The 22,227-nt window shown below is 36.9% G+C and overlaps 1 protein-coding gene and 1 long non-coding RNA gene across 4 annotated transcripts in view; one reads left to right on the top strand and one right to left on the bottom strand.

Moving 5' to 3' along the window:
* The window catches only part of NDFIP1 (Nedd4 family interacting protein 1), a 50,566-nt gene that overhangs the window by 26,228 nt on the left and 2,111 nt on the right, over positions 1 to 22,227 (top strand). Inside the window, exons 2-8 of one of the 3 annotated variants that reach the window (XR_014242005.1) lie at positions 4,224 to 4,311; positions 7,697 to 7,827; positions 10,963 to 11,050; positions 12,026 to 12,150; positions 14,085 to 14,151; positions 14,807 to 14,949; positions 17,077 to 17,182. Coding sequence is in view for 2 of the 3 variants with exons in the window: in XM_082382783.1 (XP_082238909.1) it covers positions 4,224 to 4,311; positions 7,697 to 7,827; positions 10,963 to 11,050; positions 12,026 to 12,150; positions 14,085 to 14,151; positions 14,807 to 14,883; positions 17,077 to 17,182 (682 nt within the window). In the remaining variant the exon portion in view is untranslated. The remainder of the gene's footprint in view (positions 1 to 4,223; positions 4,312 to 7,696; positions 7,828 to 10,962; positions 11,051 to 12,025; positions 12,151 to 14,084; positions 14,152 to 14,806; positions 14,950 to 17,076; positions 17,183 to 22,227) is intronic. The other 2 variants (XM_082382783.1, XM_082382784.1) reach the window with 2 other exon arrangements.
* The window catches only part of LOC309624597, a 329,163-nt gene that overhangs the window by 16,591 nt on the left and 290,345 nt on the right, over positions 1 to 22,227 (bottom strand). The window lies entirely within an intron of this gene.

Raw genomic sequence — 22,227 nt, forward strand, 5'->3', positions numbered from 1 at the left:
ACATATTTGTTGTGTTTGTATGAATTATGAGGCATATTTTGATACTTCTCCTCGTGGATTTATGAGTTTTTGGTTTTTCTCTTTGTTGTTTAGTAGGTTTTTTTGTTCTCCCATTTTTAGTAAATAGAGAGAATCCAAGAATGACTTTTACGTAAGTGTCTTTAGGTACTGCCATCCTGTACAGTTGTAAATGTTGACCCTTACTTAGGCTTAATCCTAGCCCTTGCTCTTCTATTGCTTAAAAACAGCTTATTTCTAAATTGAAGAACATCTTTAGAACTACTTATGGGAGGGCAGTGAGGAAGCCTTCTTACTGGGGTGGGAGCTCAAATAAGAATTTAAACCTGTAGGGTTTACGTGTCTTTAAACTTGTTAATTCAAGTTTGCTTCTATTAGAACTAGAGCTATGTATGATTTCTATACGGGAGATTCTGTTGTCCAACTAAAACACCATATACTTATTTCTAATAGCAACAGTATGGATAGGATACAGAGGAAGAAGAAACATCCTTTATTTTAGATGTGCTGTATTTCACAGGCTAAATCTAGAGGACAAAGCATTTTAGCACCTATTTGTAGGTAAATTTTTTTTTTCCAACCTGAGGGCGATCAGGGCTAAGAAGTACCATAGGAGATTGTGACATATGTGTACAGTGGGAACGTAGAGGAGCTTTAGGGCTCTTCTGCGGAGCCGTAACAGAGTCTGCTCGGAGTATAAGCAGGAACGCAGGTAATCAGGAAAGTGGGCGTAAACGGCACTGTCCGGGGAGTGGCAAAGAGAAAGACCATCTGAATTTTCACATGATTGAATTATTCCTTTGTCAGCAGTGGAGACATAGTTTTGTCTTAAACTCAGTATTTTATATGGCATGTATAGGTAATTGTATAATTCTGTTTGGAAGAACCACAGTTTAAATCTTATTTGGAGATAAGTAAAATTGATGAGAATTGTTAAAAAAAATTATGTAACGAGAAGAATCCAGAGCCGCAAAGGTATTTATTATCTGTCACAATTACACAATCAAAGGACCACCCCCCCCACCCCCCACAGTAGGGAGAGAGCAGAAAGTCCCACCACTTTTCAGCCATGTCTCTCAGTATCCCCTACAACCAGGAATCTGTAAAAGGTAGATTGCACTCAGGCTCCCACTGACCCAGTTGCTAGAAGACACTGGGCATCTTTCCAACGCCAGCCCCAAATTGACAGTGACACTTATTCTTTTAGCCTTGGGAGAGCCTGAGGATCCCTGAACCCCAGGGATATGGCAGGGAGGGCCACACAGGAAAGGTTCCTAAGGACAGAAAAGGAGAACCTTAAAAATACATTTTGGGGGACTTCCCTGGTGGTCCATTGGGTAGGACTCCGCGGTCCCAATGCAGGGGGCCCGGGTTTGATCCCTGGTCAGGGAACTAGGTCCCGCATGCATGCTGCAACTAAAAGATCCTGCATGCCACAACTGAGACCTGGTGCAGCCTAAGTAAATTTAAAAAATAAAGAAATATTTTAAAAAATACATTTTGGAACCAAGTAACCAATTTCATAGCCATATAGGTAAGGCCCACTCTAGTTCTAGTCCTCCCACCTTTCCCCTCCCCCCACCCCTGTTAGTGAGTGCCTGGCTTATTTGGCTGGCAGAGCCAAATTAATGGCAATAGAGGCCCCCAAAGTGTAAAAAGATGTATAGTTAGGGCTTGTGTTGTATAACAAGTTATTATTCAGACAGACGGTGGTCACTAAATACTTCTTGAAGGTGATTGCCTCTTTCCTTCCCACATCGTAGTGTTTCATTTTAAACACCTTTCTTGGTGGAGCCTAAATTTATCACCAGCATTATAGAAAACACCAGAGTTGGGAACCCTGTACAGTGAGGTCCTGGGATCATCCCAGTATGTGGAGCCTCCATAATCATAGTGGGTGTTTTTTCTTGGTTATGTTTTTTCATATGATTCTGAAGTGGTGAATTTTAATGGAGTAAAAATTTTCATCTGGAAATGTTTCTTTTTTCCTCATCAAAGAGAAAACGGGGGTTTCTGAGCCAATTGGAATTTCTTTGCTCTGTTATCTGTTACCCTGGTGTGGAATGATCAAATTTCACATTTCCAGGTTGCTAGGAGACAGGCAACCTATCTTGTAGATACAGGCATTAAAACTCCTTTATGCTTTATTTCTTAGAATTCTCATGCTTTCTTTCTAAAACCTAAATTATGCAGAGGTAACATGATTATTTGACCAAGCTCAGGAAATAAAAGAATTATCAAATCAAAAATATCAAGCTGGAAAAAAAAATATCAAGCTGGGTTTAAATAAAGAACATGACTGGCTACAGTAAGTTAAGGCAACATTCTTGAAAGTAAGTCTGTATTTGCCTCTGCTTTTGCTGCTGACTCTTTTTGCTGCTTTTTGCAGCTTTTTTTTTTTGCTGCTTTTTTGTACTTTTTGCAGCACACAAGAGTGGTTAGATAGGAGTAGGCTGAGAGTACCCTGTCTAGAGAGCTACAGATGATGTTAAAAGTATTCCAAGTGAACATGGTCCCAGGAGCTCTATTTAAATAATTTACTGATTTGGTCTCCCAGGAACATTTGGATTTACTGTAGCTATTTTGTCCTTTCCTTTCTTTTGAAAGGAAAATTCATCTTATGTTACAATGTAATTATTTTGGGAATGCCTTAGATTTAACATTAGATAACTAGGGTTCAAAAAAATGTGCCCAGATGGTAGATGTTGATGAAAATTTGGGAGAAGAATTCATTTGAAGTTGAATGCTTTGCAGTATTAATCAGAAGGGTTTGTTGGCTTCCGATTTTGAATAGCATAGAGATTGGAGGCTGAGATATTACTTTAATATCTACTTCATGTTAGGACAGGTCAGGCTTTCTCTTTTTCTGTTTCAAGATAGAGTTCTTTGCAGCAGTTGGTTTAGAGGGGTTTGTATTTTACAACTGGCTCAGTTGGCTCTATATATCTTGATGGTACACAGCTGGGACCCAGACCCCCAAGTCAGTTACACTGATAACTCTGTTAGTACTTTACAGATTGACTTCCATTCTCAGCCACTTCATCTTTTTTTTTTAACATTTTTAGTTTTTTCTTTAAAATTCCTTTGTAAAATATAGACACAGAAAGCTGCATAAATCATATATATTTATATAACATTTACTAAACATTAATGGAGTTGACATTCACAAAACCAACACCCAGATCAGGTAGCAATACTTCCATCACCTCTGAAGCATATTCCCATCTGCCCACCAATAGACTGACTCTTAGCCAGTTCATCTTTTAAATGAGCTGTAGTCTGTCGTGACAGTGGAAAAATTAAATCACATGTCTTTGTTTATGAAGATGAGTTGCATAAACTATCTAGATGAGTTGCATAAACTATCTAGACTGGCAATGGCAGGAGGACACTTTCAATGTCAGTTATCTAAAGTAACTGGAGCTGTAGATTTGACTAGTGAGAAAGTTACTGAGATACGGACGAGGAAGATGTATTGACAGAGGTTATATGTAGAATTAGGTGGAATTTTATGTTTTTGTAAATATCTCAATTATTTAAGATATAATTTCTATGCACAAACTGGATATAATGGTAAACTTTGGTTTTACTATGATTTGTCTTTGCCTTAACAGATTGTTATTATTAGATTATTTTTCTAACAGAAAAAATTAAGTGATAAATGTTCATTACAAGAAATTAGAACGTACATATACACAAGGAAAAAATCCCCTCTAATTGCATCTCCTGAGATAACCAGTGTAAACTGTAGATGTCTATCTTTATAGACCTGCTTTCCATCACATATCTGTCTTTCAAAACCAAATTATATGATTCATATGGTTTGGTAAACTTAGCTTTTTTCATGTAACAGTACAGCACGAATATCTGTTCAAGTCATCGAATTTTCTTCATTTTCATTTTTGTGGTTACTTAGTAATCCTTTGTGAGATGAACTGTAGTTTATTTAATAAGTCCCCAATGATTGGTATTTAGGTTGTTTCAGATTTTTGCTGCAATAGCATTTATGACACCTTTTTTGCCTCTGTCTGATTACTTCCTTAGGATAAACTCCTGGGAGTAGAATACTTCGTAAAGGATTTGCTCATTTTAAGGCTTTTGAAACACATTGCAAAATAGCTTTCCAGAAAGGCTATTCCAGTTTTCAGGTTGTCCTCTGTCTAATTGGCTTTATGATGGCATTAAAATGTGAAATTTTTATTTAGTTGCAGAATGAAGAAGAGCCTGGAGAGCCGGAACAAGCTGCAGGGGACGCTCCTCCACCTTATAGCAGCATCTCTGCAGAGAGTGCAGGTAGGTGACAGGGTGAGCTGACTGCTGAGCTCTTGAAATGCATTAGCCAGAGGCTTTTGTCTGCTGTGTGTTTGTTGGTGTTTGTGTTTGCTTCAGCTTTCCTTAAGAAGTCTTTGACATTATTTTTAGTTTGTAGTCTGAGGTGAAAAAAAGTCACTGTTCTGAAAAACAGATAAAACCCCATTCCAATGTGGCTTTTTTATGGAACTCAGTTTCATTCCAACAGACTCTTAACATAAAGGAGGTGGAATTCAGGAACCAGGTGATCACCTGTTTTTTCTGTTGCTGTTCTTTTTGTAGTTTCCTCATTAGTTGTTTTGCTCTTTGATTCTAGTACCTATGACCTGGAATATAGTATGTTAGATATCTTTTATGCTAATAAATTCTTAGTAAAAAAACTAGAAGTCTCCCAACTCTTTCATTTTGTTTCTCATAGTTTAAACCATCCTTAATTAACCTTTCATTTTCCCATCTTATGCCAGATTATCTTTATAATTTGCACACGCATGTTTAGAAGGAATGGGGGAGAAGAAAGAAAATTGCAGTAGTCCAGGACTTTTGATAATTAGATCTTTGTGATAACCAGTTCTGCTTTAATTACTGAAAATTGACCAGTTTTGATGGAACCTCTTCCATATTCTCTGAAACAGAACTGTGGCATAGTGGCAAGTACATGGCCGATGGTTAGAAATAAGAGTGGTGCACACATGTTGGTAGGGGAAAAAAGGCACAAGTCACTATTTTGTATACTCACTTTACCTGTTTTAATTTGTGGTGTATAAATTTGGACAGTCTAACAAATATTGGATTTTTGTTTGTTTTTAATGTACTAAATAAAATGGAAAAGATTGTCATTAAACTTTTCATGGAAACTTAAAATTATGTGAGGTGTCTATATTGATGGATCCCATTTTTTAAAAATCCGTTGAAATAGGGAAATAAAAATGTTCTTGATTTCCCTCAACTTAAGGTAGTAAGGGGAGTTTCCTGGTGGCCTAGTAGTTAGGATTCCGGGCTTTCATTGTCGTGGCCTGGGCTCATTCCCTGGTCGGGGAACTAAGATCACGCAAGCTGTGCAGCACAGCCAAAAAAAAAAAAAAAAAGTTTTCCTTAAGGTAGTAGGTATCAGTTTTGTTCATGTATTCAGAATTACTGTGGCTATGGGCGAATTCAGATTGTACCCTTCAATTTGTAAATTAACTTTTAAAAGTAAAAAGAAATTTTTAAGGAAATTATATATACAATGTTTTATAATATATACACATACATGCATGTATATATGTATGTGTGTGTGTAATGTATGTAAAATAGTTATTTTGACATAGAGAAAAACAAGTTTCTTGAATTGGATTAGGTGGCAGCTTTAGTTTCAATAACACATTTTCCTAATTTTCTTCTAAAACCTTTGATATTTTATTTTTCCCATTTAGATAGATAGGCGTTCCGTCTGGAATTGTTCTTTCTGTGTAGTGTGAGGTAGTGGTCAAGGTTGTTCTTCCATATGGATATCCATTTGGTCCCACACCATTTATTGAAAAGACCATTCTTCTTCCACTGCTGTAATGTCACCTTTGTCATAAATCAAGTGACTGTGTGTGTGTGTGTGTGTGTGTGTGTGTGTGTGTGTGTGTGTGTGTGTGTGTATCTGTTTTCTGGACTAAATATTCTGTCCTTAGGTCTATTTATTCATCTTTGTGCCTGTGCTTAACTGTCTTAATTCCAGAACTTTATAATCTTGATATCTGGTAATTAGGTCCTTTAGCCTTTGTGTTCTTCAAGATTTCCTTGATACTTCTTGACTTTTTGTATTTTCATTTACATTTTAGAATCAGCTTGCCAATTTCCATAAAATGGGATGAAACAAACAAAAATTCTGCTGGAAGTTTAGTTGGGATGGCATTGAATCTGTGTATCAATTTGAAGATAATTAACATCTTTATAATGTTGCATCTTCCAGTCTATGTTAAATCCCTCCCTTTTATTAAGCTCTTTAATTTTTCTCAGTAATATTTTGTGAGTTTCAATATAGAGATAATTAGATTTATTCCTAGGTATTTGGTGTATTTTGGTGCTGTTATAAATGGTCCGTGTATAATTTTATTTTCTGTTTGTTGCTGGCATATGAAAATATAGTTGATGGTTTATATTAACTGTATGTTCAGAGACTTTCCTAAATTCATATATTAATTCTAATAGTTTGTAGATACTCTTGGATTTTCTACATATGTAATTATGTCATCCATGATTAAGGATAGATTTCTTCTTTTCCAATCCTTATGTCTTACATTTTCTTTTCTTTCCATATTGTATCAACTAGTAGTACCTCTAAGATAATGTTTGATTAGAAGTGGTAATGGTGGGCCATTTTGGTCTGATTCTCTAATCTTAGGGGAGAAAGCTTTTAATAATTTACCATTAATTATGATATTCACTCTAGATTTTTCATAAAGATTTGTGAGAAGATTAAGGAATCATAGTTTTCTTTTACAGTATTCCTAATTTGCTAAGTTTTTTTGTTACTAATAGGTATGTTATCAATGCTTTTTCTGCCCATGTGAAGACAGTAGAATTTTTCTCCTTTTTTTCTGTTAATGAGGTGAATACTATTGATTGATCATTTCAGTAATATACTACAGTAAAATTGGAAGTTAATTATAATTAACCAAAGAGAAAAAAGAAAAGAAAAATGTTAATCTTGATGAAGTATAGGAATTTTTTCAAAATTCTTAAGTGTTCTCAAAAATTGTATAGAAATTTAATCCATTTGTAAATAGATCTTTTCTAATAATACATATTGAATCTTTTATAATAGAAGTCAGTGAGAATGAAGATGCAGTATTAAAAAGAGGGAATGCAAGATTTCACACAAATAAATAATGGTTCTGTAACTGAACCTGTAATTATACCTTAGGCATGTCACAGAAAACAATACATGGCAAAAATAATGTGAAAGAATCAAAAGAGCCAAAATCTGTGAGAAATGACTTTTAACTTTTTTTCAAGTTTATTTTCATGTTTATAAATGGGAGGACACCATGGTACAGATTTCCAAACACACAGGTGAATTATTTTTAGCTTAAATTTTACCTTATGCCATTATTAATATTACATGCCTTTTGTGAACACACCACATAAACAGCCAAAAAAAAGTGTTCAAAAGCACTTGGGAGGGCAAAGTGAATGTGGAATTTAAATAATTGAAAAGTGGATATATTTAAAAATCATTCCCAGTCTTATGTTCATCTTTAAACACCTTTTGATTCAATTATTCTATATGTACTGTTAGAGGAATGGCTGGTTTTTGTTTGCCAGAGTTAGCGGAAATCCTCTTTTTCCTCATTTCAACTAATCTTCAGATTATTGTGACTTCCTTTTTATTCTGCAGCATATTTTGACTACAAAGATGAGTCTGGGTTTCCAAAGCCCCCATCTTACAATGTGGCTACCACACTGCCCAGTTATGATGAAGCTGAGAGAACCAAAGCTGAAGCTACTATCCCTTTGGTTCCTGGAAGAGTAAGTCCAACTTACCATGTTACTTGGTGCTGGTTTATGGGAATTAAGTTCTTTGCATTATCCACTTTGTGATATTACTTATGATTAAATTGATTAGTAAAAGTACAGCTAGTGTTTAAAAGCAGATACATTTTCTTTTGGGATAATAAACTTATCTTTTCCTGAAAACGATGAGGTGAAAGATACAAATGAGCAGAAAAATCACTAGTCAAACCAGCTCATTTTCCCTATATCTCTGCTACTACCATCACTTTCTCAAGTCTCCTGGCATGGCTGAAACATCTTGGAGCAGGAGCTGATTTAGGAAATACACCAACTTTGCCTTGATTCTGCACACTTAATATTTTGGTGTTAGGTAGATAGCTGCTAGGGAGTCTACGGAGAGAATAAATAAGTGGAACTTCATAGAATTAAACTCAGAAGGGCTCTAACAATCATCTAGATGAACCCCATGCCACCAGCAGTCCAGATCATGCCATCTGTGGAGGCACAGTGAATTCAGATCCCATCTGGCCTGATGTTAATTCATGGGAGTGGGGGTGGGGTGTGATGAAAGCCAGTGGAGAATTTTGGACACTCTTGGTTCATGATGTCAGACCTGTAAGTGATACAGTTGTGTTTTCATAAATATTCATCCAGGTTGAAGCTGATGCAGGTGGGGCCCTGGGTGAGATATTGAGAGAAAGGAGAGCAGGATCCAGTCCCCAGAAATGTGGGGCAATCAGGGCTCCAGACCCTAGGCCTGGCAGGAAACTAGAGTAAAAGATAAGAACAAGAACAGAAGTTCGGTCTGGGCGGTGCAATGACACAAGCCCCAGAAGTTCAGGCCTTAGGATAGTAGACTGTTTGCAGATCACATTTACTATGAGAGGTGAAACTCCTAAAACCACTGCTTGGCAGAAGTAATAGTTTATAAGCCTAGTCTAGGCTGATTCTACCTGGTGAAATGCATTCACTTCTTGTAGGTGCTAGGGAGAAACTAAGAACCCTCATGCAGCTCACTGTCTAAAGACAAAGCAGTCTTAATATAGTTACCATGTATTGGAAGCAAACAACATGGTTGGTACTGCGCTTGATGCTTACATATATTTTGTATGTTGTTTCCAGTCTTCACAATAACTTTGCAAGGTAGAGATTATATTATCCCTATTTTGCAAAGGCAAAAATTGAGGCCCAGAGAGATTAAATAATTTGCCTAAAGTCATATAGCTAATAAGTAGCATAGGTGAGTCAAACCCAGATATTCTAGACTCCAAAGTCCTTGTATGTACTCTCTAGACCTCTTGGATTATGGTAACTGTCCCATGAAATAGACCAGGAGATTAGCTCTGATGAACAACAGAACTCTTTAGAATACTTTTATTTGACAAGTGTACACATTTAAGAACTTCTTAAGGGGTTCTTTTATTCAGCCAACATGTATCGAACACTTTTTTATGTAATGTGCTATGTATTTTGCAGTGGATAGGTGGAAGGCTTTGTATAAAGCAATGCTCCTGCCATACAAGAGCTTAAAATCCAGCTGGGGAAAAGGCCCATGAAGACCTATATCTAAGGAACAGCACAAGAGCAGTGAGCGTTAAGAACTGTGACTTTAACTTTGTGATCACGGGGAAGATGGGATTTGAAGTGGGCCCCGAATTTTGATGGATAAGAACATTCCAGAAGGAAAAGCTCAGAAAGCAGATGTGAATCAGCCAGGTGCAAGGCAGGTTCTGTGGTTGTAGTAATTGGTTTTGCTTGAGCAAAGAGTTTGTGACCAGAACTGTAGGTTGTAGAATCTTCTGAATGCTGGGCTGAGGCATTTAGACTTACATGTAGGTCACACAGAATCTTTCAGAGTTTTTAAGCATGAGTATGATAAGACAAGTATGGTGTTTTAGAAACATTAACCTGGCAACAGTTTGTAGGAGGAATCCTGGTAGTAGAGATACCAAGGACAGAAAGAACAGCTGGAAGGCATTTGTAATATTATTAGGCATTACTTCCATGTATTTTTGTAGTACATCTCTGAGTAGTTATGCAAAAAACAGAATTACTTTCTATTTGGCAAAGCCTATTTATCCTACTAGTATGAATTCATAATACTAGCTATTTCGTATTTTAAAAAATATAAAACAAACACATTCTTATAAATTTCAAACAACAGGAAAGGTGTTAAATTAGATGGAAGCTGCCACTGCCACTTCTTCTTTAGTTCCCATTCCCCAGGGGAACCAGTTGACAGCTTGTTATGAATTTCCCAGTCCCTTTTCTGTGTAGGGCAAGTTTTGGTTCTCCCTAAAGTTTTATTTATTTATTTTTTTCATTTGAGGAACCCTCATTGTACTGTGTACAAATCTACCACTTTTACTTTTAAGCGTATATTCGTTTATTTTTCAATATCTCAACACATACCTACAATTAGTTGAAAAGGTAAGCTGCATATGTTGGTGTCATTGTTGGTCAAGATCATCTTACTTCTAGACTTGCAACACTATGTTTGCAGGTTGGGATGGAAAGGATCCTATCTGCCGACAAGATTGGAAGTGAGTTTGTTTCAGACCTGTGTACCAATATAAACAAATGGTTATGGAGCAGTGGGCAGCGCTGTTAGACTCTTCACGTACGATTACACTATCTTCTTCCACCCCTCCACCCCACCCCACCCCACCCCAAGTCAGCCTCATAAAGCACTTGAGCTAGTCAGTGGTATCTTCTTGATAGGCCCAGGATTACTAATATTCTGGGCTAAACAGGCCCTGGATTACTAATATTCTAGAATTTAAGCCAAATGTGTAAGAAAATTTTCTTTTCTTTATGTATATATTTCTTTTCTTTATATTTATATATATATATATAAAAGGAAGAGTGAATAGTTCTTTGTGAACTTCATAATTTTTGAAGTGTATTGTTAAAGAACTTGGGTTATAAAGTGAAAAATTCCTTTCACTGAGAAAAAATTATATCTTTTACTTATAAGACAAATGAAAATTTTAACATATACTTAAAGCCTTAATGCTCCTAGTTTTGAATTGAGCCAAAGCAGTATATTTTCTCACTGGAACTCACTTTTGTCCCTTTCTCTGTTTTTCTTGATGTTTTTCCTTTGCCTTGAAATAATTTATTGTGAATTTACCTTTTCTTTTCATTTAGGATGAGGATTTTGTGGGTCGGGATGATTTTGATGATCCTGACCAGATGAGGATAGGAAACGATGGGATTTTCATGTTAACTTTTTTCAGTAAGTATATACACACAGCAGAGCCACTTCCCACAAACCAGAGTGCTTTGGATTATGAGTGGATATGACTGAATTAAAAGAACTAGTTGAGCTAATACATTATATTTATTACATATATTTAATACATTATATTTATTTTAATACATTTTATTTAATGTATTACATTATATTTATTTGATGCCTTTTACTGAGATGTTCAGAGCTTAGTACACTTTTATCTTAATATCCTTTCTCTTTGTCTTCTATTTCTGTGAATACCTATGCAAAATATAATTAAAGCAGTTTTTGGGGATGCTTCATTTTTACATGATCTAAGCTTCATTTTTGCAATCTTCAAGGCCCCCTTAGCATTCCTCCTACTCATTCCTGACCGTGGAATAAGAATTAAATGGCTTTGATGAATTTTGTTTTGCAAGCTTCTATTTTCTAATACATCAAAGTCAACCCCATTTTTCCCCCTTGATGTTATTTTGCATTTAGGTTTCCATATGCCTGACTTGGAAGTGAGCAACAATTTCTTTAATTTGCTATATTAGAAAGATGTGAAGCAAATGAAGTGCTTTTAGAGGTGACGTGTTACATAAGCTGTCAAAATTCATAGAAGCAGGAGATGAATGACTTTAATCAGATTATTTGGGGACACTAATTTAATGTTCAAATAATGTTTATTTACTCAGGTGTAACACATACAGTAAAGGGCACAAGTCATAAGTATACAGTGTGGTGATATTAAGGCATTTTTGAAAGCGTATAGCAGTAGATGTAATAATATAACACCTGATATTCAGAGACTGTTTTCTTGTTTGCTTCTGGGAGGAAGACAGAGGATGGATGTTTTGGGGAAGTGGGATAAGGGTTTTGGAGGGTGGGCTAAGCCATTTAAGCAGAAGCAAGTACAGAGGGCACCCTTAGGGCACTCTTGCTCCTTGGGTAACGGGACATGTCTGACCTCTTTTTTCCTCTTGGCTTTTACAGTGGCATTCCTCTTTAACTGGATTGGGTTTTTCCTGTCTTTTTGCCTGACCACTTCAGCTGCAGGAAGGTATGGGGCCATTTCAGGATTTGGTCTCTCTCTAATTAAGTGGATCCTGATTGTCAGGGTAAGTTGTGCACCAGTAATGATAGTCTGTAGAGAAGCAATAAGTAGAATAATTTTGAATATTTGATTTTTTTTTTCATCTGCCTTTTGGAATCATTTAAAAATGATTTTTAGTTTGTCTTTGTTCTGGTTTCATGAAGTTGAACCTAGATCAGTTGCAGTTGGTTCATGCACCCAAGTTTTGTAGTCAAGTCTAGTGAACATTGGTGGTCCAAGGGCATCTATCCTTGTTCACCGGCTGCTTTCTCTGTTTTTAATGTTTGTAATGTGATAATACATGTATTTGTTCTGAAATTAGTTGTTTTTATAATAAAAGAAAGACTCTGTCACCTCTCTGGTATCTCATCAAAAGCAGACATTCCTCTCATTAATGCTACTGAAGTTTTAGTCTTTCTTCTCTCCTTCCCTCTCTTCTTTTCTCCCTCCTTCCTCCCTCCCATCCTTCCTCCCTTCCAGGATTGGTTATCAGTAGCATCATTGGTTATGCCAAAATGTTTGGAGAGCCAAAACTGTTTAATTGTTTAACAAGCACTACTCCATTAGGGGCCATTATCTCTAAGGTAAATTAGAGAGAGATCTTCAGTGATGTAGGAGTTACCAGTTAGTTAGAATTGCATGAAGTAATTTAAAGTTATAAAAGATCTAGTCTCTTAAAGTGTCCTCTGATTTCAGATAGGTTTACTGCCATTGTTAACTTTATATATAAAACCAATGTGTTTATCATAAATTGACATTAACTAATTAATGGGTGTTGACTGAGCATTGGAGTTTTTCAAAGTTATTTATTCTAAAGGAATTGTTAACATTTTTAGAATTCCAGGTTCCTTTGAGAACCTGATAAAAGTTACAGGCTTTTCTCCTAGATGGCTAATGTATACTCACCTAAAACATGGACTTTAAGTTAAGAACTCAAGCCCTAAAGAGGTTTTTCATTCCTTCTCTATAAACCTTGTTATGTTATTAAGAAATAAAATACTGTATTTAATGCTCAAACTGTGCTGAAGTCCACAGTGTGTTAAAGCCTCCAATAGAAAACAAGATCAAATTAGTTACCAGCCTTTTTATTTTTACTAAATTTTTAACTGAATTGAATGAATCAGCTTGTATTAGTTAGGATGGCTTTTTGAGTAACAGAAAACCTAGCTCAAAATGGCTTAGAAAACAATGGGGAAACTTTATTTCCATTGAAAATAAGTCCTGAAACGGAGGTTAGTTAAATGTTTCACTGACATCATCGAGGACAGCTGACTGTCTGGTCAACATGTTGGTATAGCTGCTCCACCCGCAGGGTTAAGATGGCCAAGGCAGTTTCAGGCATCACAACAGAAACACAACAGTGTTCAGCAGAAGAAAGGGAACTATTTCTTCTCCTCCTTTTCTTTTTAAGAGCTAGGAAACCTTCTCAGCAGCCCTCAGTTCCCATTGGCCAGAATAATACTATGTGCTAGTCCCTGGCAAAGGAATGTGATTATCATGATGTACATGATAAAAGTTTCCAAGGTCAAGACATGGCTGGAGGCATAGGAACAAAATCAGGCGTCATTAGAAAAGATAGTTGGGTTTGGCACTGGGTAAGCAAAATGAAAGTTATCATCAAGACATATTTCTACAAGGGAAAATAACATGTGGGCAAAAAAAAAAATTTTTTTTTAAAAACAAGCAGGTTGGGCACTTTCAAAACAAGGCGTATGTAAAGCCAAAAGCTATCATATTTCAAGATTGCTTTTCCATGAAAGAAAATATATTTGCGTATATCGTAATCATTGCAAATCTGTACTATGTAAAATACTTTCACTAACTTTTTAGAAATTTTTGTAAGAGCTAAATGAATAACATTAGTATACAAGATAAAATCTTGTGTTTTGTAAACTCTTAAGCTAAAATGTGAAATTATATCTGCTGAGGTGCTCTGAAGTATTTTGCTTTATTTTTCAGTTTTCCACTTACTTCCCTGGATATTTTGATGGTCAGTACTGGCTCTGGTGGGTGTTCCTGGTTTTAGGTAAGTGCTCTTAACAAAGACAAAGGAGAGGAAAGATTATGTTAAATTTTAGAAGTAAAATTACTTTTAGTAAACCCTCATCTCACTTACTATACAGTAATATATTAGCAATAATAAGTATAATTTTTAAAATATTTCAAAGATTAGGCTCGTCACCATCAGAGTAACATACATGTTCATAGAACGTCTCTTAGTGGTGATAAATTTCTCCTAACCCGTCCATATACACTTCTCACATTTCCTTTGTGGCCAGAGGGGTACACTGATAAGATGACTTTATAGTCCATAGATCTTTTTTCCCCTTGTGAGTTATTGCCGCAAAGCGTTCACAAGCTCAACCCCAAGTTGCTTATAGGTATATTGTAACCAGCTGAACTCCTCACGAGTGTATGTGGCCTATATTCAGTTGGATCTGTCAGTAGAAAACAGAAAATGTATAGCCTTACTAGACATAACTTCTGGAAGAACCGCCAGAAGTTATGTCTAGTAAGAATTGGGGTTCCAGAATTCTTTAGTTTGCTGTTGTTGAGAATAAGAATTATTTTGTGATGAGAGGGAGGAATTTTTTAAAAAAAATATACCAGCCATTTCAGGTTGTTGGTCTAAGATTATACTTATTACTCTAAATTTTTATTTTAAAATCTTTTCTTCCAAGACATCTTAAAGCAAAGAAATGAGCAGTGTGGTGAATACTGCTGGCTTCTTCATTGTAGAGAAAATACATATGATACGGTAACAGACCATCATCACTGCTGTCATTTCTGCAATAGCAGGGACATCCTGTAGCTGTTAAAGATGGTATAATTGCCTTACTCTGCTTCTGTGACATCATTTTCTCCTATCCTAACATTTCTCTTGTTTCAGGCCTTTTTGTTGTCTCCTTGATTAGGATCCTTGGTTCCAGGGCTGCTAATGGGTCTGGCTAGCACAGTGTAGAACCCATGCCCAACAGGTGCTTAATATATTCAAGACCTACCTGTTTTACCTAGGGTAATAGAGCCATGTATTGCTGACCCTAAATTTTACTTAGAAAATACGAGTCATCCATGATGCCATCCCCCACCCCCCCAGTAGCGTCGTCTGCTCTACTATTGGTCATTGGCATTCCAAGGAAAGAGAGACAGCGATTTTTACCCCCTCCCTTGATTACTGAGAAACTTATTTTAAAAATGACCTACAGGAGAGTTACTTTAGAGGAGTAGTTCCTTGACTTGCTTATTCTCTAAACTGTATCTTTAAGAGAAAGTCTGACTCCTCATCTTCCCCCAAGCTGCCTAAAGTCCAAGCAAATCCTGAATAGACCAAAGAAGAGTCATTAAGCATAATTTTAGGTTGATTGTTGACAGCGTTGATAATTTAAAGAAATTTAATGGGCTGATTTCCTTCATATATTAAAGTTTCATGGGAGATGAATTTATAATACTTTGTAATTGATCATTCTTGCTATCTTACTGCTTACTGATAAGCAAAAAATAGTGAGACTTTGGATGTACTTAGTGTATTTGTATCCAGAGTTTGGGTCATTTTTGGAACCTCTTGCAGAGAGAACCTTTTTTTTTTTTTTTTTTGAGTTTTTCCTGCAAAGAACAGGTCTGTACAAAGTTCCCAAGCTGGCAGCTCATAAGCTATAGCTAGCCTGCAGTTGTGGTTTGTATGTTCCACAGTTATTTTCAGAAGTTTTTTTTTTATTATTATTAGTTGTCTTCGTATGAAAATCAAGAATTTTCATCTAAAATACCTGAATTTTTATAAGTTTTCAAAATTGAAATGTCTAGCAAAACTGACCTATATTCCCACATGGCACCCATCCTTTGACTGGAGCTGGCTTGTTGATTTTGGTGCCAAACAGGATGGTGTTGTGCTCAGTGCTGATGACTCTTGGTTACTGCCAAAAATCATTTCTATCTGAGTACAGAGTCTTCTACTACTTGAGTATATTTTAAAATGTATCCAAAAGAAAGTGGTTGCTTAGAGCTGGGGAGATGGGAGGAGGGTAGGAAATGGGGAATGGCTGCTTAGTGGGTACAAGATATTTTTAGGAACGACAGAGTTCTAAAATTGGATTATAGTTTTAACTGACTAAAAGCCAGTGAATCATACACATAAAATGGGTAAACTTTATGGTATGTAAATTATATCTCCATAAAGGTGTTTAAAAAAAATGTGTCTAAGACTCAGGGACCATCTCTGGAGGAGGAGGGCCAGGAGTGTGTGAGCTACCATTGGAGGGGGCTCGTCACCTTCCCCGCTGACTCCAAAATTAAGAGTAGAGAAATACAGTTGAGAATATGAGAATTGCTGTAAAGGTAAGGGGAGCCTGACATCTAGTGGACAACATTATGTACTGTCTACAGGAAAAAAAGAAGCCCATGGCAAGAAAGGATGGAATTTTTTTTTATTTGAGAAAAACAGTTTATAACCTGTCTAAAAAGAGTATATTATCTTGGAATACTTATTTGGAACTCAGAAGGTAGGTTTTGGGAATTGCCTGGTGGTCCAGTGGTTAAGATTCCGCCCTTTCACTGCTGAGGTTGCAGGTTCCATCCCTGGTTGGGGAACTAAGATCCCTGGAGCCGTGGGGCGAGGCCAGAGTTGGGGCAGGGGGGAGGAGGTAGGTTTTGATAATGCTTCTCAATGAGGCTTCCAAATGTAAATGCTTGGCCCCATCTTATTTTTGTTTCCTTTTTAGACCAATTAGATTCTGAATGTGCAAAAGAGACTTTGTTTTGGCTCTTGAGATTATGTATTCTCATTGAGAAGTGGAAAATTTGGTGTGGAAATCCTTTGGAAATTTTAGAGGCAGTTGTGTTTTAATAGCTTTTAGCAGAAAAATGATGAAGTGTTGCTATCAGGAGGGATATTTCTGGGGAGTGGACTTAATATGGGAATTATAAACTCATTCTTGACTTTTCTTTTTTAAATTAGGCTTTCTCCTGTTTCTCAGAGGATTTATCAATTATGCAAAAGTCCGGAAGATGCCAGAAACTTTCTCAAATCTCCCCAGGACCAGAGTTCTCTTTATTTATTAAAGGTATTAAAGAAAAAAACTTTATTCTAGTCCCAGTGTAATCATGTGATGCATTGCAGATTACTATTCAGGTTTAGAGTAGAGTGTACACCCTGTGGTAGGGGATATGGAGAAGGTAAGGAAGCCTTGTCTTTTAGTTTCTAGTTTAGTAAGGGGTGTTTCTATGAAAAAAACTATTAAAAAAGGCAAGTTAGAAAAACTGCCAAAGGAGAAAACATCTCATGTTCGGACAATGCAGAAGAGGCTTGACTGGAACTCAGGGTCCTAGATCTTTGAATCTTGAATCCTGAAGCCACTGCTGCAGTTTTACCGGTTCCAGAGGACTGTAGTGAGAAGGAGCCTTTCAGGCCTGATCACTCAGCTCGGTTATGTGGGGCCCTAAACCCCAGAGCTGGCAGGACCGTGAGTACTTTAGGAACTCCTTTTGCCTGGCCACTGACAAGCCCATCAAGGCTTCCGTCTTTCTTCAGGTTCCCATCCTGATGTTACCATTCTGGTGGTAGGGTCAAACCCCAGGAAAGGAAGGGGAGGAAAGGGCCTTTTCCCTTGCAGAGAACAGGAGGACTAAGCCTTGCCAAGGCTCTTTGGTTCACCCGTGGTTTTCCCCAGAGGCTGACTCCATCTTACATCACTAGCTACAAAAAGGAGGAGATAGGGAATCTTGGGAAAGAGTACACCAGAGAGAGGCCCCTGGTTACAAAATCTAACGGGCCTTCCTGGAATTGACTCTTTGTTCCTTAAGACTGTTGAGGGCAGGTGGACCAGGCTGGTTGAAGGCCTCGAGCAGGGATTTGTGAAGGTTGTAGCAGTTGAGATAAACCTGAAATGATAGGTAGGAAGTGTAAATGATCGTGGAAATTGTTGGGTGGGGAAGCATTTCAGAGTCACCTAAGGCCAAGTGTTGAGTAGGAATAGAGGCAGAGAAGTTACGGAGCTGGCTTAAGGGACAGCAGTGTGATTGTAGCATAAAGGAGTGTTGAGGATTAAGGCTGGAAAGCCAGGCGGAGACAGTGTTCTCAAATATCTTGCGCACTAACCCCTTTGCAATGGAAGTGTTGAACTCATAGAGCAGCCCTTTAAACCCAGTGACTTGTTGGCTCAACACAAGGCTGACTCCATGTGAGCGTCAGTTTGTTCTTTATTTGCTGTTGGGTTATCATAGTTTATGTAAGTAATCGTATGCTAAGAGTGTAGTTCTCAGTTTTGAAGATCTGTGGTGATCTTAGGATGCAGAGTAGAGTTCTCAATTTTGAAGATTCGTGGTGATCTCAGAATATATGCTTCTAGAAAAGAAAGTACCGTATTTAATTTGCCAGGTGGTGAGATGGTATTGAAAGTTTTTAAGCAACAGAATAAAATGATGAGAACTTCTTCAATGAAACAAAAATTTTTTCAAGCATGGCGTAATAATAATAACTAATGTTTGTCAACTTTTTGATATATCAGATACTGTACTAAGCACTTTACATGTATAATTAAATGTTCTTACATAAGTAACAAAGGTTACAGTGACACATAAGCTCAGATACATGCATGGTAGAGTATATTCATAAGGCATTTCTTATAAAAGTTAAAGCATGGAAAGAACTTAGGTTCTGTTGGTTAAAGTCAGTTTCTTCAAAGGAGCGTGCACTTTTATTTGAGAGATAATTTTAGCCATTAAGAATACCACTTGTGTTTATGACTTTTTTTTTTTAAGAAAGGGAATGTTTTGTTGCATGTTTAAAATGTCCTGAGTGGTGTGTCCTGAATTTGAATTCAGTTACACAGTCTGGGCACAGATGGGCACTGACACCAGTGGCCTAGGCCCTAATGCCTGTGATGTGCCTGTGTTTGTGTCTAGGACATCCTAACTTTAAGAGGCTTGTCAGATATTTTGTGTGGTTTTATTGTAGTTAACCATTGTCATCTTTTTTCTTCCTCTACATATCTGATTATAACTTGCAGTTACTTCTAAGCCCTAGGTTTAACTCTTAACCTACCATAGATTCAAAAGTTAATTCTTTGGGGTCACCACAGTTCTTCTTAGGATGAACGCTTGAAATCACCTACAGATTTCCCCTAATCCATTGGTGCCCAAAATATCCTGAGGGGACAGATTCCTCCTGCCCTCCCTCCCTCCCTTCCTTCCTTCCTTCCTTCACAGATTCTATAGGTCTAGTCTAATGGTGGCTTTGAATTTCTAAATGGAATGAGGCCACACCTCTGTCTGTTCTCTTCATTCTTCTGTTAGAAGGCAATTTCAGGCTTTATTAGGGGATGCATACATTCTTCATCTTGCTTCTAATACATGACAGGTTGACATGACGATACAGGTTGAGAGAAAGCCTGAACTTCTCAGTTTTCCTGTGTTGTTAGGGACTTGGAGGGTTTTCTGGTTTATAAAATTTGTTATTATTGATTTGATTTTCTAAAACTTCTGAAATGCTTTATGGGTATATTCTAAATGTAAAACAAAGCATCTTTAGGGTTATGATTTGAAGTAGGCAGCCCTTAGTTAAGTAATAATGCTGTTGGAGGGGTGAAGGGATATTATAGACCTGGTATTCTCTGTGTTTTGGAGTCAGAGGCTTTACAGTGCTTTAGGCATTGCAGAAACTTAGAGGTATATGAATCAAGTCCCACACTGTAGGGCATAGTAGGGTTTCTTTGCTTTCCTGTCTGACTTTGATAATCCTAGTTGATTTGAAATTGTCCCAGACATGCCCAGGGGATTTAGAGCTCCAAATTAGGGGTTTAGGGACTTAGAGCAGCATTTAGAATTTTAATAACTTCCTTACTAATTTTCAGTATCCCCAGAGGGAACCCAAAAAGCTGTAATATCCCATGGGACTGAATTTCCTTTGTCCATTTGACAGGGGTAAGAACTGTCCATCCAGATCCAAAAGTAGATGTTTTCTTTCTCTAGTTCAGAGGAAATTTAGTTTAATTTAGTCTGAAGATGTACTAGAAAACCATCATGTAAGATGTGAAGATTTTCTTTTCTTTCACTGAGACCTCTTACTTTCTTTACTGGAGGTATCACTAGTTAAAAGCTAGCTGTGGGCTTACTCTTTGCCAGAAAGCCACAGGTAGGGAATTTCTAAAATAACTTTGCCATAGAGAAAAATAACTCAATTCCCATGCTAAGATCTGGCACTGTACTAGAAAAAAGTATAAGAATAGTGACTTTTCTATTTAGGCAGCCCAAAATATAGTGTACACACACACACACACACACACACACACACACACACACACACACACACACACACACACACACACACACACACACACACACACACACACACACACACACACACACACACACACACACACACACACACACTCGTGAAATGACCTCAAAAGGCCTTCTCTCTAACCAGCCAAAGTAGATATTACAAGAGTTGAACACTAAAGCTCACATACTACTATCATAGGGCAACTCTCAGGTTCCCTTTCGGAGCTTATTTATAAGCTTATAAAGGAAATTTGGTTTCCTGCCTCACAGCAAGAAAAGCCAGAAGGAACTGCTAGAGCTGGGCACAGTGGCAGCAAGAAGTGTGTGACTGTGAGGAAGCAGGAAAGACAAAATGTTCCTTCTATGTTGTTTAAAAAGAAACAGATAACTTTTAGAAACGTCTTTATCTGAAATGGTCAAAAATGTAAAGTGTCCATACTTTATCTTATTTACCAGTTAACTGGGAAATAAATTTTTATGGAGTACCACTTCTTTTGATGCTGCCAGGTAACTGAGGAGCTAGTTATAGTAACTGTAAGCTGGTAACACAATTAACTGATATCTAACACTACTGCAAAACCACTTGTATACACGAAGTATAATGGATCTTAAATTTGTTACTTTAACCACATCTGAAATAGGAGGGAAGAAAATTTGTAAGCCCTCGCGGCATTAATGAGATAGGGCCCTTCATAATTAGATAGTGATTGCTGTGACCTGGTGAGCTATACATATGAGGCATCAGGTATCTTCTTAACTTTTTTCCATATGATGATAAATGTTTTCATTTCCTTTTTTCTATAACCTTCCCCCTCCTTCTTAATACGTCTTTATTTTTAATTCACCTCAAGTTAGTTTGACTTATTTGGACTGTGTTGTAAAGTAGCAAGACAGTAGAAAATGTTTCCAGAGGAATTTTTGCTTAAAAAAAAAAAAAAAAATCACACAGTGTCCTAGAAGGAATTGTTGTCTTCCTCTTGAAATTAAATGATCTATAGGCTGTTGGATTCCTTTTGTTTCTGAAGTGATCTAATCTAAAGTTTAGTAATGATATCCACAGTCCCTAAAACATGGCATTCCATCATTATTTTTGTAACAGCTTGTGAGTGAAGTTGATCTGAACAGACCTCTGGGTCTTAGAGAGCAGTGAGTGCCTCTCTAGCAATCTTTTTCATTTGGGATTTGTATGGTGATTGAGATCACCCATTAGTAACCTATCTAGGGCCTCTTAATGGATTTTTTTTTTAATATTATAGTTGATTTACAATGTTGTGTTAATTTCAGGTGTACAGCAAAGTGATTCAGTTATACATATTCATATATCTATTCTTTTTCAGATTCTTTTCCCATATAGGTTATTACAGAATATTGAGTAGTGTTCCCTGTGCTATACAGTAGGTAGGACCTCTTAATGCATTTTTAATGTTTGTTGGGTGGCTCTGACTTTGAGGGATCTATTAAAACTAATTTACCTCCGTGGAAGCAGCATGAACTAAAGTGGCCAGGTGAACTGTATCTGAACTGTATCTCATATTCTTGCAAAACTCTAGTGTTTTGACCTGATAGTAATCATTCTATCAATTTTTATCTGTTAATGGAAAGTGATAAAACTGAATTTACTTAGGCTTGTAATGAGTCTAGCTAACCTCATTGCAAAAATCTCTATTTGACATCTGTCTACCAATTTTCTTTTTGGTTCTACTTGGCCTTCAGGATTCCTTATATTCTTGTGTCTTTGTCCCTGCACATTCTGAAGTCTCTGTAAAGAAAAGTTGCTCTTATGTCAGTATCATTGGTTTACTTCAAATCAAAACACCAGTGTCAGTGA

The sequence above is a fragment of the Balaenoptera borealis genome (genome assembly GCF_965194805.1).
Source record: "Balaenoptera borealis genome assembly, chromosome: 2".
NCBI lineage: Eukaryota > Metazoa > Chordata > Mammalia > Artiodactyla > Balaenopteridae > Balaenoptera > Balaenoptera borealis.